General features: G+C 58.9%; 1 protein-coding gene, 1 long non-coding RNA gene and 1 pseudogene across 10 annotated transcripts in view; 1 reads left to right on the top strand and 2 right to left on the bottom strand.

Moving 5' to 3' along the window:
• Positions 1-5,744, bottom strand: part of LOC120583756 (uncharacterized) — a 7,999-nt gene extending 2,255 nt beyond the window's left edge. Inside the window, exon 1 of one of the 2 annotated variants that reach the window (XR_005647865.1) lies at positions 5,394-5,744. This is a non-coding gene — a long non-coding RNA (uncharacterized LOC120583756). Of the gene's footprint in view, positions 1-514; positions 931-5,393 lie in introns of those variants that run through there. The other variant, XR_005647866.1, reaches the window with a different exon arrangement.
• TLE2 (TLE family member 2, transcriptional corepressor) overlaps positions 1-17,840 on the top strand; it is a 39,699-nt gene that overhangs the window by 11,244 nt on the left and 10,615 nt on the right. For 4 of the 8 annotated variants that reach the window (XM_039839205.1, XM_039839200.1, XM_039839197.1 and 1 more), the window contains 6 exons: positions 10,725-10,769; positions 13,852-13,914; positions 15,087-15,161; positions 15,396-15,579; positions 15,958-15,977; positions 16,975-17,082. In XM_039839205.1, coding sequence (XP_039695139.1) covers positions 10,725-10,769; positions 13,852-13,914; positions 15,087-15,161; positions 15,396-15,579; positions 15,958-15,977; positions 16,975-17,082 — 495 coding nt within the window. Of the gene's footprint in view, positions 1-9,317; positions 9,638-9,711; positions 9,810-10,201; positions 10,266-10,724; positions 10,770-13,851; positions 13,915-15,086; positions 15,162-15,395; positions 15,580-15,957; positions 15,978-16,974; positions 17,083-17,840 lie in introns of those variants that run through there. The other 4 variants (XM_039839203.1, XM_039839202.1, XM_039839204.1 and 1 more) reach the window with 4 other exon arrangements.
• Positions 12,205-13,530, bottom strand: LOC120583635 (transmembrane and ubiquitin-like domain-containing protein 1; annotated as a pseudogene).

Raw genomic sequence — 17,840 nt, 5'->3', positions numbered from 1 at the left:
AATAGGGAGGGGGTAGGCGACGGGGAGGGGTGGGGCTCAGGGAGGAGGAGCGACGCTCCCAGCTCCTTGGGCCGGTGACTTTACGGGAGGGGAGCGGCGGGGACTGGGGTGAACCCATCCCTTTCTGACTACCCCGTCCTCCTCCCAGGCTTCTTCCCTTCTCCAAGACCCCTCCCCTTCTCCGACCTCCCCCTTCCCAAGGGTCTTTCTAGATCTCTCTGTGCCTGTTTCTCCATCCACGCCCTTACGCTGGCTCTAAAGTCCTCAGCGTTGGAGAATCCCATGGGCCTCAGTGGCCTGAGTGACCCTGCCCAGTCCCCACACCGTTCTCCTGCACCCCAAGGGGACTCCTGGCAACCACGAGTACCCCTGCTGTTCAGGGCCAGGCTCCGGCCTCCGCCCTCCTCAGGGTTTGGCCCCCAAGGCTCAGCAGGGCCGTGAGGACACCTTTGGAATATGAGCTGTAACTAGGATGTGACACATTAAACATTCAGTCCAGGGTGGCCAGGTACACCTGCTGCCTGAAACATCTGCGTGGCCTTCCTCCTTCCTGGGGGGGGTCTAGGTGTTTGCGGCTTGACCGTGGACTTGGAGCGGAAACAAAGGAGGCATGCTGCAGTGACCCTGGAACCGGGGACCTCAGGGACCTCGGGGACCTCAAAATGATCTCCCGCTCTCCTTGTTGCACAGAGGGGGACGCTGAGGCCCAAGGAAGGGCAGAAAATTGTCCAAGTCACAAAGTAAGGCAGAGCCACAGCCGGGTCTCCTGCCCCGGATTGGCAGAGCTCTTGGCCCCACTTGGAGCAGCCAGGACTAAGTGGAGGGAAGACCAGGTCGCTGAGGTAACAGACGGCTGCGACTTGCCGAACACCTGTTACACTCTGGCCTTGGCTCAGGGCTTCGACTGCAGCTCTTAGCTAATTCTTGAAAATGCCCGTGAAGGAAGGACTGGGTCACGGAAAAGGAAACTGAGGCTTGACACTCCCAGTGACTCGCCCAAGGGCACACAGCCGTGGAATCTGGCTTCTGAGGCAGGAAGGTCCTAGAGCCGGGGTCCAGGATCTTAGCCATTGGGCAGAAGATAAAGAGAAGCTTCTGGACCCAGTGCTGACGGCCACCCCCTCTCATGGCCTTCACCTTCACCATGCTTGGCCTCTTCTCCGTGCCCAAGGGTGACCAGGGAGGGTCTCACCTCTGCAAGGCCTTTCCCTCTGCCTGGCACACACTGTCCCCAGAGCCACCTCACTCCCTGCCATCGCCACCTCCCTCCAGCTTGCTTTATCTTCGCAGCCTTGATCTTTACGCAAAACTTAAATCAACAGAGATTTTCTCATTCTCGGCTTTCCCCACTTGCTACAAATTCCTTCTGTGACAACAAAGATTCGGTCCCTTTTAGTTACTCCCGAATTCCCAGGGCTTAGCTTACAATTGTCTGAGGCACACAGTAGGTGTTCAGTGAAGACAGAGAGAGTAAGGAAATGGCAGCCAGACTAGCGAGATGGGTGGGCCTGAGCCTGCCCTGAGGGACCCTGCCTGGGGGGGTGGGGCCTCAGGGAGCCATGGGAGGAGTTCGGGCTGGGGCAAAGCACGCACCCAGAGATCTTCTGGGGGTTGGGGGGGCTGAGGAGCCAGGCTGGAGGGAGACTGAGGCAGGGGTTCAGGAGGAGGCTGTGGAGGTATTTAGTTGTTTTCTGACATCTGGGGCTGCAGGAGGGAGCTGCATGCCCCCCGAATTCCTGCTAGCCTCCCGGGGACCCGGCTCTGAGGGCCTCTGCGGCTCTGAGTCTCTAGGTTTGCGTCTCTTCTTTCTCCTTCCTGCCACTGATTTTTCTCTCTCCTTCAGGGTCTTTCTGGACTTATCTCTCCTCCCTCCATCTCTCCCTCCGGTTCTTTCCAAGAGTCCCCGTTCTGTGCTCCCCTCCCCGGCAACCCCGCCTCGGTCGACCTCGCTGGTCTCCCCCGCCCTCTCGCCTCCCCCCACCAGCCTCTCCCAGCCGCCCAGGCCCCCGCCCCCGCCAGGCCCTGTGGCTGGGCGCCTGCCAGGCCTGGAAGCCCGCCCCTCCCCCGCCTTTGACCCTCCGCCCTCCCTCTCTGCTCCTCGCCGCTGCCTCCTCCCGCTTTGCCCCCTCCATTCCTCCTCCCCTCTCCCCCTCGTCTTCCCCTCTCCGCCTCTCGGATCCCGGCGCGGGGAGGGGCGGAGCCCGCGCTCCGGTCCCCCGCTGGGCCTCACCCCGCCTGTTGGGTAACGGGCTAGGCCGGCTCCTGGGTAATCTTGGCTGCGGGGGAGGAGGGGGCGGGCAAACTGGCATTTTGCCAGGCTGGGCCTGGGACACCGGGAGCAGGTGACCCCGGGGCCCCTGAATGGCAGCCGCAGGTCGCCCACCTGGAGAGCGGGAGGCTGGGTGACCTTGGACAAGTTTCTAGGCATCTCTGGGCCAGACTGACCATCAGCCGGAATATACTGCTTCGTGCCAGCCGCTGTGTTGGGTGCCCAGAGACCTGATGTGGACCCTTCTCCACCGTCACGGAGCCCACTGTGTCTGGGGCAGACAAACAACAAATAAACTAGCAAATAAGGTAATTTCAGAGAACAGTCAAGTGCTAGGAAAAAAAAAAATCCAGCAGGGAGGAGCAGGAGACAGAATGACAGAAGATAGGAGGTCCCTCTGAGGAGGTGACATTTGAGCTGAGACCTGGGTGACAGAAGGAGCCTGCCATGCAGGAGGAGATGGCTGCAGCCGGGGAGGGTGTTTCAGGTGGAGGGGGAGGGACCGGAGGGACCAGCTAGGACCAGCTAGGACAGAAGCCTGGAAGCAGGGCTGGCTGCTGGGCTACTTGGAGGCAGAGTGACCATCAAACACAAGGTCGAGAATAAACCAGCTAGCCCAGGAATAATAACTGCGACAGTTACCATTATCAAGGGCTAGCCCCTTTTCCGGATGAGAAAACTGAGACCCAGAGAGAATGAAAGGTCTCAGCATAAACCGGAAGCTGGAGGAGTAAGATTCACCATAGTGGGGCATGGTCTGTTTCACCTACACCCAGTGTCTACCAGGGACTGGGCCAGTCTGGGGTCTCGCGAGGATGCCAGGACAAAAGGTACGGAGGGTGAGGCCCAGGCTTGGGATGGAGGGGCGTGGGTGGGGTGGGGTGGAGTCTGGGATAGATAGAAGTGATGACCAGGAGACCCCGGAGGCTTTAAAAACAGGGGATGCCTTTTGGTGCCCGCTCCAGCCCCACCCCCACCCCACACAGGCCCACACAGTAATAGCTTAAGCCAGCTCATCTATTGAGCTATCTGATCCCATGACAATGGGATGGAGAAGTTCCTATCATAACCCTCATTTTACAGAATCGCAGTAACATAGTCAAATTGGGATTTGAACCCAGGCCATCAGGATAGTGTGACCTTAGACTGCATCAGGGCCCTGCAGGCTGGGTTGGCGCTGGGCAGCCTGTCACGGGCCCCGGGGCCCTGCCCCACGTTGGATGATCTGGGCAAGATCCTGTCCCCCTGCACGCTTGTCCTTTTACACTCCCCACAAATACATGGAGCAGGCACTATGTTGGGCCTGAGCAGACACACGAACAAATACATCATAAGCGTTTGGAGAGTCACGAGGCTTCTGAAAGAAATGAGATGAGAGAGGCTGACCAGGCCGAGAGGTGGGGGACTACTGCAGCCAGCGTGGCCAGCCCAGGTCTTGCTAGGCTATGGTTAAATCCAAGATGGGGAGAGAAACCAGACAGAGGCAACAACGGCACATGCAAAGGCCCTGAGGCAGCAAGCACCTGGTGTGTTGGAAGGTCAGGTCAGGCAGGAGACCCATGTGGCTGGAGGGGAGCATGTGAAGGGGAGAGAGGGAGGAGGTGAGAGGAGGGTCAGACCGTGTAGACAGAAGTGGAGAGTTTGCATTTTATTCCGAGGGTAATGGGGAGCTATGGAAGGTGCTTGAGCAGAGGGAAGGATGGTACCTGATTCACGTTCTAATGGGCGATCAAAGGTGTGAGAGGAACGGAGAGTGAATGCCTACCCCAGCGGAGGGGTGAGAGGCTGGGGTGGGAGAGAAGGGCTCTTTGGGCATGCTGGGAGTACAAATGGCTGCCCCTTACTGAGCATTTACAACAAATAGTGTTAAGTACTTTATAGGACTCAACTTACTTGAAGATTCTATTATCAGCCTCACTTGCTCAAGCCCAAGTCCATACTGGGCTCCTTGTCGCCCCTTCTTTGCTCCCCTGAGCTGCCCAGCTCTTACCCAGGGAGAGCCTGGAGCGCCTCCTGCTGCTGAGCCTATGCTGACTTACCCTGGTGAACGTGGGCAGAGGGGTCAGTGCATGGGTGTGCACGCCTCTCCCCACTTCACAGCCAGGTAATGTTGAGGTCCACCCCGCAAGGCCAGAGGTCAGAGTTCATGGCTCCTCAATCCTGAAGGAGGACGTAAGGGACCCACTTTGTCCACTTTGGGTTAGGGTGATACAAATGCACTGCTTAAATGAGGCAACTCCTATGCATTCCGCAGAACCCCCATTTCAACACCCGCCCAACCTGATATCTAGGAAGCCTTGCCGACTTCCCAAGCAGAGGCCTCACTCTTGGCTTGGCCCTGGCCCCGCCCTCTACCCCAGCCCTGACCACAGGGGGTTGACAGGGTTCTGCTCGGTCTCCCCTCACTTCCTCAAACTTGGGGACTCTCCTTGAGTCCCCGGCATAGCCTAGCCCAGGCTGCTCACACGTGGGACAGGAAAAAACACTGGTTTCATGAATAAGTCTTGTACAACCATCTCACTATACAGGTTCGTAAATTGAGGCCCAGAGAGAGGCCCTCGAGAGTCTCAAGGTCACGTGAGGCAGTGGGGGGCGCTAGAACATGGCGGGAGGGCTCCCCATATTCCTGGGGGGGAAAGAAACGTGTGTGTGATTTTTCCGGGGGGCTCACCGCCAACCGTGGCAGGGAACCGAGGCTCTGAGGTCACCCGCGAGCCTTAACCGGCAGGAGGGGACAGGCCTGGCTGGTGGCCCAGCAACTCTGCTGGGGGGGCGGTAGGCAGAGGTTGGCGATGTCGGAAGCCAAAGGCTTGGCCTCCCCGAGGGAGCCGCTTTCCCGGCCCGGGTCGGATCAATGGGCTGTAATTATACCGCGCCGGGCCCAGAGCCGGCGGGAAGGGAGCGGGAGCTGGCAGGAGCGAGGCGGCGGGCGGGGGAGCGCGGGCCGGAGAGGGCCCCACGTTACTTTGATTGACAGCCCGCGCGCGAGCTTCTGGGGATCGTAGTCTTACTGAGAAGCCCTGCTCCCCTATCCTCTTTCTTTCGCGCTCGGGGAAACTGAGGCACGGGGACGCGCAACCCCCTCCCCTCGCCTACACATCGGCTCATCCCTCCCCCATCTCACCTGGGCACCAAAACTGAGCGGTTAGGAGCCTCCGGGCTCCGACGAGACTCTCATCCCCTCTCCCAGGGGGTCTAGCACGACTTAATGTCTCTCTACCTCAGTTTCGCTACGGGTGAAATAGGGCGAAAGGCACCCAGTCGGCCCCGCCGGCTGGCCGTGCTTTTGCAAGGTAGTCTGTTGGACGTGGGGCTCCCGCCAGGCTCAGAGCGTGGCTTGCTTCTCCGTTTCTGGATACTAACTGGGCCGATCCCCCCTCCACTCCGGCCAGGTTCGGGCATCCACGAGGGTCTCAGCTTCTCTTAGGGAGGGGGGATCTATACTCTCCGTACCCCGCTGGGAGCTCCTCGCCGCCTTCCGATTGGCCCGGACGATCTTAGTGTCTCCTGCCATTGGTTGCCTTCTCCCAGATCCCCATTGGTCAACGGTCATTGTGACGTCACGGACCCATGTGGGAGCGCCGCGGGCGGATTGGCTGGCGCGCCCAGCCAACCACCGCGGAGAAAGGAATTTCCACAGTAGCTGGGGCGGCGAGGCTTATTTAAGGTGGTCTGAGCAATCCCAGGTCCCAGCGCTGCTTCGCAGCTTTTTCCTTTAAAAAAAAAAAAAAATCCACATCATAAAACCCCAGCCCTAGGCTGAGCTTTTCTGTATAGTGGGAGGAGAGAGCTTAGAAGCTAAGCCCCTTCCTCCATTTTGCAGCTTCTGCCTGGATTTTGCAGATGGGGAAACCGAGGCCCAGAGAGGTGGAGCTTGAAGCTCCCTGGGTGGCAAACGAGTTAGCTAGGGGAAATGAGAACGTTGTGCTGGGCTGCCCAGGCTGTAACTCACTCTTGGCGAGGGCTTTTCCTGCCTCCTGCTCTGGCTGGATGTGGTATTTCAGCAAGTTATGGAGTAACATAACTCCTAGGGGTACCCCCCCATCTCACAGACTGCTCTCAACTGCGCCTCCCCAAATTCTCAAAGCTGCTCCCAAGCTCAGGATGCTACTGCTTAGAGCAAAGCGTCTCCTCCTTCCTGGCAGATGACACACACCAAGAGATGGGTGTGTGTGTGTGTGCGTGTGTGTGTGTGTGTGTGTGTGTGTGGTCTTGTGGCTTCTCAGGCAATCCACAAATCTGTATTCACTCTCCCCTGTGGAGTGTGCCTGGCTGAGAGATCTAAAGACTGGTGGGTAAGGGTCCCCTCCTCCAGGAAGCCTCCTGTGGACTCACCAGGCAGAGACCCCGTTCCAGCTCTGGGTTCCTTCAGCCCTGGGTGTGTCCCTCTGTCTTGGCACTACTAGCATCCTGGAATGTGTCCTCAGCTCTGTTCCTACCCACTCGCCCTGGGAACCCTCCCAGCAAAGCCTGAGGCTGAGTTCTTTCTAGCATGAGGAGGTGGTTATAGAATAAATATCCACTTATCTACCAATTTTAGACAGTCTGTGTTCAACGTGTGTGCAGAGAGGAAGATGCCTTTTGGAAGAGAGTCCTGGAGGTCGTGCCCAGGTGAAGCTGGGCAAGGCCGGGGGGTGAAAGTCATCCATGCTAGCCTCAGATCTGGGAATTTATCCCAAGGGCAATAGGGAGCCATGGGAGAGCTTTAAGTGAGGGAGGGCCAGACTCAAATGGAAGGTGACAAGAGCGAAGGCTGCTCAGAGCTGGGAGGTGGCTTGAGGTCCAGATGGAAGAGAGTGGAGGGCTGGTGCAGGCAACGGGCTGTGGGATGGAAAGCAGAGTTGCACATCAGGTGAGTGGGGGAGAAGAGGCTAGGCTGATGCTCTGTCTTGGGGGATCGAGGTGGACCGTGGGGCCTAACAGGTCAGGGGAAGATGCTGTGTCTAGCAGCCTGGGGGGTGTCCAGGGGAGATACCGATTTGGTGGCTGCACCCAGGGCTGGGTCTCAGGGTAGGGACCGAGAGTGGAGCCAGAGCTTGGAGCCATCCTCGTGAGAAGGGCGAGTGGACAGGGGAGGAAACGCTGCCTAGAAAAGCTTTGACATGAGAATTTCATAGAGCCGCCCCCTGCCCCCCACTTCTAACCGAAATCACAAACTCCTAGCATTGTGGAACCCTGGAACTCCCAGCAAGAGTGTGGCCAGTCATCGCTGCCTTTAGCTGCATCTGCTGTTTTTTTCTCATCCCACTGTCTGTTCATTTATTGGGCACTTACTGTGTGCCAGCTCTGCGGGGACAAAGAGAGACTCTGTCCACACAGCCCAGTACTAGGCGGAGACAAATAATGAGTATAACAACCCACGAAGAAACATAATCATGTCAAAAACAAAGCAAACCGTTAGGACCTAGAGAGAGAACAGGATGTAGTATATAAAAATAACAGGGTGAGGTGAGTGAATTCTGCTTAAATGGATGGCAGGAGGGTCCTTTCCGAGGAGGTAACATTTGAGCTGAGACCTGAATGATGAGAAGCAAGGGGACAGTGTTCCAGGGAGAGAGAACAGTCAGTGCAAAGTCCCTGAGGCAGGACAGTGCCTGGCGAGTTGGAGGAACAGGGAGGAGGCTGGTGTGAGCGGAGCATAATGAATGGGAGCAAAAGTGAAGTGGGGATCGGGGAAGGGAAGGCAGGGCTTTGTGGGGAGAGGGAGGAGTTCGAATTTTATTTTGGTGGCAACGGGGAGTCATCGAATACTTCCTCACACACACACGCACACGCACACGCACACGCACACTCATTCCCAGGATCTCCCTTTTCCTCTCTTCCTAGGGCTTCCTTGTCTTCATCCTTCAGGTCTCATCAAAGAGGCCTCTCCCAGACACCCCTGGGAAATGGGTTCCCTCTTGCCAATCTCTATCGCTGCCCCCGAAACGCTTCCTTTGTGCACGCGAATAACTCCATAGATACCAAGCTGTGACCTTATCCCCCCAGAACTCAGAGAAGGCAGGAATCTGTTCTCCTTCATCTATCCATGAGCTCCAGGTGCCCAGAAGAGTGTCCAGCGTATAGTAGATGCTCAGTAAATCTGTCGGCCGGAAGTTCAGTAAGGACTTTCGTATGCTTTCACTCACTCACCTACTGACAAGGGCGCAGACATCACCCCGGGGTGAGAGTGTTTCTGTTTTTGTCCCCTGCTCGGCTCCAGTGCCTAGAGCTGTCTGGTCCGCTGTAGGCACTCAATACGTTTGCTGATTACGTTAATGAGTGACCCTGAGTTTTCTCATATGCAAGATGGGAATTAGAAGTCCCACCTCCCAGGCGAGTGTGAGGGACACTCGCTGGATGTCTGAGGTCTATGGTGGGGGACGGAGCCCCTGCCCTCAGAGAGATCCCAGTCAGAAAGCAGAGACTGGGTTTCCATTCTCAGTGGGACCTCTGCTTTCTAGGAGGCCACGGTCCCAGAGGGCAGACAGCCCAGTCTGCTGGTGGTGGCAGTCTCTGGGAGTTTACCGTGTGGCGGGCCAGGCTAGGTACAGTCACTATGTACCATCATATTTAAAAATAGCCTGCCTCTGCCATTTTCAGAGACTATCGGGCCCAGAATGGGGGAGGACCTGGCTCTGCCCCCACTTTCTTCCCTCCCCCGGGCCTTTGCACCTGCTACTCCCTCTCCCCCGCCAGCTTGTCAGGGCTGCGTCCTCCCGATCCTTAGGTCTCAGCCCCCCGTCCTCAGAAAGACCGTTTCCGACCACAGACCGCCCGCCCTCCCCACCAAGCGACTTCCCATCCTGCATCACCAGGTATTTATTGGTTTCCTTGCTTTTTTCTCTTGGGCGGTGTTTGTGGTACTGGACGCGAGCCTCAGTTTCTCCACTGGGCACTGATCGAAAGGACCGCGTTGGTGCCGGGAGCCACGGCTCCAGTTTGGGGGGGCGGCCGGCGGGCCGGGTGGGCGGGCCTGGGGGGCGGCGGCGCCACCTTAAGGCGGCTCTGCCCGCGGCTCCCGGCCGAGCCCCGCCGGAGGGAGGCGGCTCCGCGCGGGGCCCGCCGCCCGCGCCTCCGACACCCGGCCGCGGCTCACCGACCTTCGGTGCTCGCCGTCCCGCTCCCCTGCCCGGGGGAGGGGGCGTCGGCGCCCCTCTCCGGCCCTGCGACCCCGCGCGCGCGCGCTCTGGGGAGGCGGGGGGCTCCGGGGTCCTCTGCCCCACGCCGTCCGACACCCCCCTCGGCTTCTTTTTCCGGGCAGACCCCCCGCCCCCGGCCTCTCTCCCTCCCACCCCCACCTCGACCTCCCCCCGCTCCGACATTGTCACACTCCGGCGCGAGGGGTCTTCCCGGATCGGCAGGATGTACCCCCAGGGAAGGCACCCGGTGAGTAGGGGCCAGAGCTGCGGGGGTGGGGGACCCGGGCGCCCCGGAACTCAGACCCCCGACATTCCCCCCAGACCCCACTTCAGTCCGGCCAGCCCTTCAAGTTCTCGATCTTGGAGATCTGTGACCGCATCAAAGAGGAATTCCAGTTCCTTCAGGCTCAGTACCACAGGTGAGGGGGGCGGGGCGCCCCGCCGGCCGAGGGGGACCCGGGAGCTCACTCTGGTGAGTTTTCCATTTGACCCGGGAGAGGGGCGGGGCCACACGGGGTGCGGGGCCTCCCAGGGTGTGTGGGGTGAGGGGCAGCCTCGTCATGGGGGAGGAGAGAGAGTCAATGGGAAGAGGGCAGGAGGTGGCGGAGATTTGGCAGCAAGACCTTCTGAGTCTGGGGGAGGTGGGGAGGGGACTGGGACCGGAGCTGGGGTGTACAGTGCATGGGAGGGGGAGAACCAAACCCATCAGATGGGGTGTCCGCGGGGGCAGATGGGGTGTCTGTGGGGTGTCCATAATGCTCTCTTCGTGGGTCACAGAGAGCGGGGTCCCCATGCCCTCTCTCCTTCCCAGCCTCAAGCTGGAATGCGAGAAGTTGGCCAGCGAGAAGACTGAAATGCAGCGACATTATGTCATGGTGAGGGGGTTGGCGTGTCAGGGGAGTGCGGAGCAGGGCTTGGCCTTGAGTGAAAACACTTGGACTGTGAATCCGAACTCAGTGTGCTACTCTGGGGTCAGTCTCTGCCCCTCTCAGGGCCTCGTTTTCCCTCCCTGTAAAATGGGCTGCTCGGGATTCCAGGCTCTTTCTCCCAGGACCCTCCCAGCTCTTGAGAACAATGAGAGAAGGATGTCCCCTCCCCTCTTGGGCATCTCGGAGGGGCCAGGATCTCTGGGCACCGCCACCTGCCCCACCTCCCTGGAGAGAGTGGAGGGGGGGCCATGCATCCCCCTAGGGGGGGTCTACCAGGGGCTGGGACAATCTGTGCCCTGCTGTGATCCCCCAGCCTGGGGGCTTCTGGAAGACCCAGAGTCACCCGGTGCAGGGCTGGACATCCGTCAGTGCCGTGGACATTCCCGCCCGGCTTTTCCTTTGCAGTACTACGAGATGTCCTATGGACTCAACGTGGAAATGCATAAGCAGGTAACTGTGTTGGGGCGAAGGGGTTCAGTAGGGAGGGCGGGGGTCTGGAAGCCGTGAGAGGGACCCAGGACAAGGGCAGTCTGGGGCAAGGCACGGCCAGGTAACAGGGATCTTAACCTGAAATCTCTGGGACCAGGGCCCAGATTTCAGCCTCAGGTCAGGAAAATGATTCTCAACTTCTGGAGATCTGTCTAGCAGAGAGGGAAGCAGTGGGCGGGGCCTGGCATCCCTGTCAAGGAGGGCTCATGGCCGAGGCCAGAGGCCGTGTCAGGGAGGCTGTGGAGGTGACCTCTCCCCTGGGAGGGGGCCAGATGGATAGTCTTGGAGGTTCCTTTCAGCCTGGTGAATCTGACATTTAGAAGTGGATCCTGCGGGTCTGACATGACCCCAAGCTTCTGTCGCTGTTTTGAAGGGTCTGAGATCGACCCTTAGTGTTCTGAGGTTCTGAGACTCTCCTGTGCCTCCGAGTGTGATTTCAAGGTTCTGAGTCGACCCGCAGGTCCTAAAATTGATCCAGTTGTCCAGGATTCACCCTGAGATCCTGAGGCTGACCTCGGGTTCTCCAGTGGCTTCTAAGGAGTTGGAGATTCTGAGCTCGAGGGAATCTTAGATTCTGTCCGGCAGGGTCAATGGGCGGAGCCTAGTGTCGGGTCTTCCTGGCGGGTGGGCTGGGAATGTAGGGCGCTTGGGCGTGCCTGCCCTGGCGTGCATAGTGCTTTCCCAGGTATGCGTGGGCTCTGCTGGCTCCGGTGCGGGTAGGAGGAATGTGTCTTTCTGGAGCGTGACGTCGTCCCATGGGTGTATGAAATAGAGCCCCTTATGGGGCGGCGGGCATGGGGTAGGGCCCAGGCCTTGGGAGCCTTGTTCTGTCCCCTACACACAGCACACAGCATCCCTGTAACTCAGGCGGAGGCGAAGCACGGGCTTGACTTCGCACACACCTGGAGATGCCCCAGGCACTCCTTTCTCCATCTAAAAGGCTTCCCCTCTGTTCAGACCCTGTGGGGGGACCCCTAGCCAGACCCGGGCCCATACCCTGTCCCCGATGAAACCTACAAGTGAAGCAAGCCAGTGTGTGTCCACTCTGCTGCACGCTTCCGACACTAAGCGTGGGTGTTCTTCACGCGTCTCTCACACCTGCGGGGTGTACAGCACCATTCTGACACCGTCTGCCCAGACGGTGTTGGGGCTCGGCCCCACAGGAACGCCCCCACTTCAAATGCCAATGCTGCGTCTGGGCTCCTGTGCTTCTGAGCAACCAGCTACAGGTCGGGGGTGCCCATCACTCCTCCTTAGGGTTGATAATTTGCCAGAGTGGCTCACAGAACTCAGGAAAGCTGTCACCGTTACCTGTTTGTTATAAAGGTTATTAGCCTGGAGCGGCAGATGGAAGAGAGGCATAGGAAGGCAAGGTGTGGGGAAGGGGTGTGGAGCTCTGACGCCCCCCCGCAGGGCACTGCCCACCCAGCACCTCTGTGCGCTCACCCCCCACCCCCAAGCTCTCCAGACCCTGCATTTTAGAGGTTTTTAAAAAAACTTCAGTTATTTAATTTGCACACGTTCCAGATAACCCCCTCCGCCTCTCCCAGCCCCAATCCCCAATCCTTGGGTCCCCAAGTTCAGCCCAGGGAGCTCTTAGGGTCTAGGGGTGGCTGGGTCTTCGGGCAGAACACTAATGCCGGCCCACGGGCCTAGTGGTTCCGCTCTACGCGGAGCCAAGGCAATGACAGCAGCTGATCCCAGAAGGTGGCTCAGAGTCCTGGCGGTCACAGGGAGGAACCTCCACCTGTCCCTGGAGGGCCCTGCGGCCAGGGCTGGGCTCCAGGGTAGTGGGAAGACGCAGGCCTGAAGGTGGGCCAGGGCTGCCACCACGTCACGGGGAGCGAGGCCCGGAGGGGCCAGCCACACTGTCCGGCGCCCGCGGAGGCACCACGAGTACATGGCAAAGGCCAGGAGGCCGAGGAGCAGGGCGAAGCCGCTGGGATGGACAGGCGGTCGGGGGACGGAGGGCCAGCGCCGGACCCGGCAGTCCCAGGGCAGCAGGAGGCTGCCCATTTCCAGCCCGGAGGGGCCTGGTTCTGACCCCAGTGCGCATGTGGGGTGTGGGGGACTGACCCGGATGGACAGGTGGCAGTGGAGAACGCAGCTGGAGAGTGGCGAAGGGCCCTGGCCTTCGTCTCCCAGCAGTTGTCCTTGGTTTGTGGGTCATACCTGCCCCATGCCCGGAAACCAGGTCCTTTTCAGGGAGCCAGTGGTGTCGAGGGGCCAGGCCCTGGCCACCCGCTCTGAACCGTTGAGCAATTTCTGCCACAGTTCTAGGGGCTCCTGGGGGGAGCCTGGGGGTGGTGGCGTTGCTGGGAGCCCTGCGCCAGGCTCTCAAGTGTGGTCTGACCTCTGTGTCTCAGGCTGGGAGGTCTTGGCTCCCGGGGCCCCCCTCCGATGCTTCCAGTGACCGCTGTGGCTTTGCTGGGCTGTGCCGGTGTTGGGGTCCGTGACGGCTGGGGCGGTGGGTCAGCGCCCCTCGAGGTGTGTGTTGACACCGGGTGAGAGCCAGCAGGGGAAGGCAGGAGGGCACCTCGGAGTGGACGGTCACCTCATCACCTGCCCCTTGCGTGGCACCCTCCTTGCCTGCTGCAAAGCTCCAGCCCCCGCCAGCTCCACGGTGGACCCTCGGGCCCCAACGGGTGGGTCGTGGACAACACCCCCATTCCTCCCCCGCTTGACCTAGACATTGTTTTCGTGGAGGCTTGATCGATGACATCATTGGTCATTGGTGACCGACTCAATCGCCAACCCCTCTCCCCTCCCCGGAGGGGGTGCAAAGTTCCAACCCTCTCATAAACTCAGGCATGATTGAGAGGGGCTTATGGTAACCGAAGACGCTCCCATTACCCCGTCACTCAGACGTCCCAGGGGTTTTAGGAGCTCTGGGCACAAAGGCCAAATATGTGTTTGCTCATCTATCACAATGTCACAGTCCTTTCCCCCTGGCTGCAGCCCCAGAGGGCCATGGGCCCAGCCGGGACCCAAATGCCACTCAGGAGGCCCTGCCCTCCAAGCCCCTCCCATCGCTTCCCCCCAGGCCGAGATCGTGAAGCGCCTCAGCGGCATCTGTGCTCAGATTATCCCGTTTCTGACCCAGGAGGTGAGTGGGCCCCGTGGGGGCCAGAGGGGAAGCTGGAAGAAGACTGAAGGGCTGGGTGCTGCAGGCACTGGTTCCGGTGGGTGGCTCAGGCCAGCACCGGCTGGGGCAGGGGCTTCAGGGACGGAGGGAGGTGGTGGCTGGGCCCGAATCCTGGCTGTGTGGCCTTGGGCAGGTTGCTCGCCCTCTCTGTGTTCTCCGTTGTGAAATTTAGCAGAGCGGATCCATACGGGGTGGTGAGGACGATGCTCGGGGCTTAGAAAGCACCCAGTCAGAGTTAGCCCTCACACATATGCTCAAGGAAGGAAGCCAGACACAGAAGAACACACACTGTGTGACTCACTTAAAGAGGTCCCCAGAGGCCTCAAACGCATAGCGACAGAAAGTGGATGGTGGGAGTCCCACCGGCCACATTTCAGGTGCTCAGTAGCCACGCGTGGCCGGTGGCTTCTGGATCCGACCGTGCAGAGAGGGGACACTTTATCACTGCAGAAGGCGGTACAGCACTGGACACCGAACACAGCACAGCCACCGGCCGCATCGCGGAGGAGGCTCAAAACAATGTTGAGTGGAGGCAGCCAGACACAAAAGAACAGAGAGACACAGCCGTAAAATAGTTCCAAACGGACAGATGCGGGCAGGTTTGGGGAGGCAGCCGCAGGTGGTAACATAGTGCAGAAAACAAAGGGCTGCTTGTGGGGGGGCTGAGGCCGGAGGGAGGTCGTTGGGGCGGGGCTCCAGTCTACATTTTCTGACCTGGGTGGTTGGTACGTGGGTGCTGATTTATACAGTGGCTCTTCCCCGGCAGTGACCCTGCCCGAGGACATCTATGGTTGTCATGACTGGGGGGCGCTCCCGGCATCGAGCGAGTGGGGCCAGGGATGCTGCTCGACACCCCACAGTGCCCGGGACGGCCCGCGGGGAGTGACCTGGCCCTGATGTCAGCAGTGCCGAGGGGGGACCCTGACTTATAAACCCTGATTTATAATTACACGTTTTAACTGCTTTGTTTTTCTGTTTTACAATTTAAAAAGGAAAGGGAGTGAGGGAGAGAGGGAAAGGAAAAAGGAACAGCAAGTGCCGGGGCAAGGGTGAGGGTGGGTCCCAGCGGCCATGCCTGGGCAGGTGGGGGCTCTCCCCTGAGCACCCCCTTTTCCATACCCCCCGCCTCCCAGCATCAGCAGCAGGTGCTACAAGCCGTGGAGCGTGCCAAGCAGGTGACCGTGGGGGAACTGAACAGCCTCATCGGGGTGAGTCATCCCGGCCCCTGCCCTGGGGGGGGGAGACCCCGCCCCAGGTCCCTGCACCCAGTAGGTGCCAAAGCTGGGGATGCTAGGCGGCCAGCTGGCTTGGGTTCTGGCTGCCCTGGAGACCTCAGGGATGCCCCCTGCGCCCGGACCCTGTCCCCAGTCTCCAGACCTCTTGGGCCGGGGGTGTCGCTGGGGGGCACCGCCTGCCCCCCGCCCACCCTCTCTCTTCTCTAGCAGCAGCAGCTCCAGCCACTGTCACATCACGCCCCCCCTGTGCCCCTCACCCCTCGCCCTGCGGGGCTGGTGGGTGGCAGTGCCACGGGGTTGCTGGCCCTGTCCGGAGCGCTGGCCACCCAGGCCCAGCTGGCCGCTGCCGCCAAGGAGGACCGGGCAGGCGTGGAGGCCGAGGGCTCCAGAGGTCAGCAGACAGCGCTAAGTGGCCGTGGCCGTGGCCGGGTGCGGCGTGGGCGGGGAAGGGCTGGCAGGCTGCTCTGCTCAGAGCGCCGAGCTCGGCTAAGCCTGAGGGGGTGAACGAGGGGAACCCTAGGGCCCCTTCCTCCCAACTGGCTGCGTGCCCTTGGGCGAGTTCCTCACCCTCCCTGGGCGTGTATCCGACTGGTACGAGGAAGGGATGATCCATCCACTCCTTGCAAGGGTGTTGGAAGGAGAAGGGAGATTCTGAGCTGGGAAGAGGGATTTATAAACTGTGGAGGGCTGTGCCACATCTATCGCCATGGGAGATGACACCCTCATTCTTTTTTCCTTCTCTCTCTCTCCCTCACCCCCAACCCGCCAGTGGAGCGAGCCCCGAGCAGGGTAAGTTGAGTGGCATCTGGGGACTAGCCTTCTTCTATGACATTTGCTTTGTATTCCCTGGTGGCTAAAGCTGCTCGTTCTGAGCTGACAGGGACCTGAGAAGAAAACTCACCTCCCACTTTCAAACTGGGTCACCTGGGAGATGCCCACAGGCCAAAGTTTTATTATTTAAAATTTTCAATTTTGAATTGCTTTTGCAGTTGAATAAATGAATGCATGCCTGTGGAAGCATTTTATCCACCCTTTCGTTCATTAATTTATCCATCATCCACTCAATATTATTATTAGCTACAAGAGCACTGTCCAATAGAAATAGTACGTGAGCGGGTATGGAATTTGTAAAAAAAAATAATAATAAATTTGAAAATAATTACAGATGCACAGAAGGTTGCAGAGAAATGTACAAGGAGGTCCCATGCACCCCTCACCCAGCTTCTCCCAATCATAAATTTTGTAAGACTCAAGTACGGTATCCAATCCAGGAAACTGACATTAAGTACAATCTGCATCCGTTTGTGTGTGTGTGTGTGTGTGTGTGTGTGTGTGTAGTTGTACACAGTCTTATCTCATGTTTAGCCTTGTATCAACAGTACCACAACCTCCTATGCAATTGTAAACTTCCTAGTAGCTACATTAGAAAACTTAGGTGAAATTAATTTCAATCATGGATTTTATTTAACACAATGTATCCAAAATGTTTCGACTTGTAATCAACATAAAAAATGATGAGAGAGATTTTACATTCTTTTTATTGCACTAGGTCTCTAAGAGCCAAATGCATTTTGTGTTCAGAGCTCGTCTCAACTTGCATTAGTGTCCCGCCCCCGGGGACACTAGACAATGTCTGGGGACATTTCGAAGGTCTCATTTCCCAGATGAGATGCTTGAGGCACAGATCCTAATAACAGCAGTGGGGATTCTCAGCCTTGGCTGGGCCAGGATGCAGTCCGGGGGCCCAGGGCCCCGACCCATCTTCCTGCCTGGGTCCTCTCTGCAGAGTGCGTCCCCCTCGCCCCCCGAGAGCGTGGTGGAAGACGAGCGAGCGGGTGGACCAGGTGGCAATGGGAAGCAGCGAACTGAGGAAAAAGATCTGTCCGGACCTTATGTGAGTACAGGCAAGAGGAGGACTGGGGTGGGCACCCAGGGCCTGGCCCTGCCCGTGGCCCTGCCCCTGCCCATGGGCCTGCCCCTCAGAGCATTCCAGAGTCCAGCTCTGTCCATGACTCTCTCGCTCCAGAGCCTTGCGTAGCTCCCTACTGCTGGCCAATCAGAAGAGACCCTGTGGACTCGGGCTTAACAGTTTAGCTGCAGAAGCCCCTATAGAGTCCCTACCTTCTGGCTTTTACTTCCGTGGTTCCCTCCTGCTCCCTCCCCATAGAACCCCCTTCTCCCTGCATCTCAGACACCGGTGTCTCTCCATCCAGGCACAGAAAGCGGTCTCCTATAGGCGGTTGTCCTTGACCCTTCCTGGAGGGCTGGGAGGGCTGGGGCCTCTCCCGTCATTGTCAGAGCAATTGCTGCTACTATAGTTTCAGACGTGGGTGCCCCAGGGGCCAGGCTGCAAGTGGGGGTTGGGTCGTAGTCAGCTGGGGGGCACTCGTCTCATCTGGAGGGGCAGCTTCAACCCGGTGCCAGCTGACACCAGGTGGAAGCTTTAATCTTTGAAAAATTTTTTGTTTTGTTCAACCTAAGAGCTTGTTTTGTAAATGTCGGAGACTAATTTTGTTTTAAATAAGAAAACTGGGGATAAGGAGGTCAGAGAAAACCCACCGGCCGGGCAGATGTGGCCTCCAGGCTGCGACCTTTGGTTCCAGCCAAACCGGAGGGCAGCCCAACTGGGTGCTTCTCCCTAGGGCAATGAGG

Source organism: Pteropus medius, unplaced genomic scaffold (genome assembly GCF_902729225.1).
Source record: "Pteropus medius unplaced genomic scaffold, Ma_sr-lr_union100, whole genome shotgun sequence".
Lineage (NCBI taxonomy): Eukaryota > Metazoa > Chordata > Mammalia > Chiroptera > Pteropodidae > Pteropus > Pteropus medius.
Note: the sequence above shows the minus strand (reverse complement) of the source record. Positions and strands in the feature narration are given on the sequence as shown.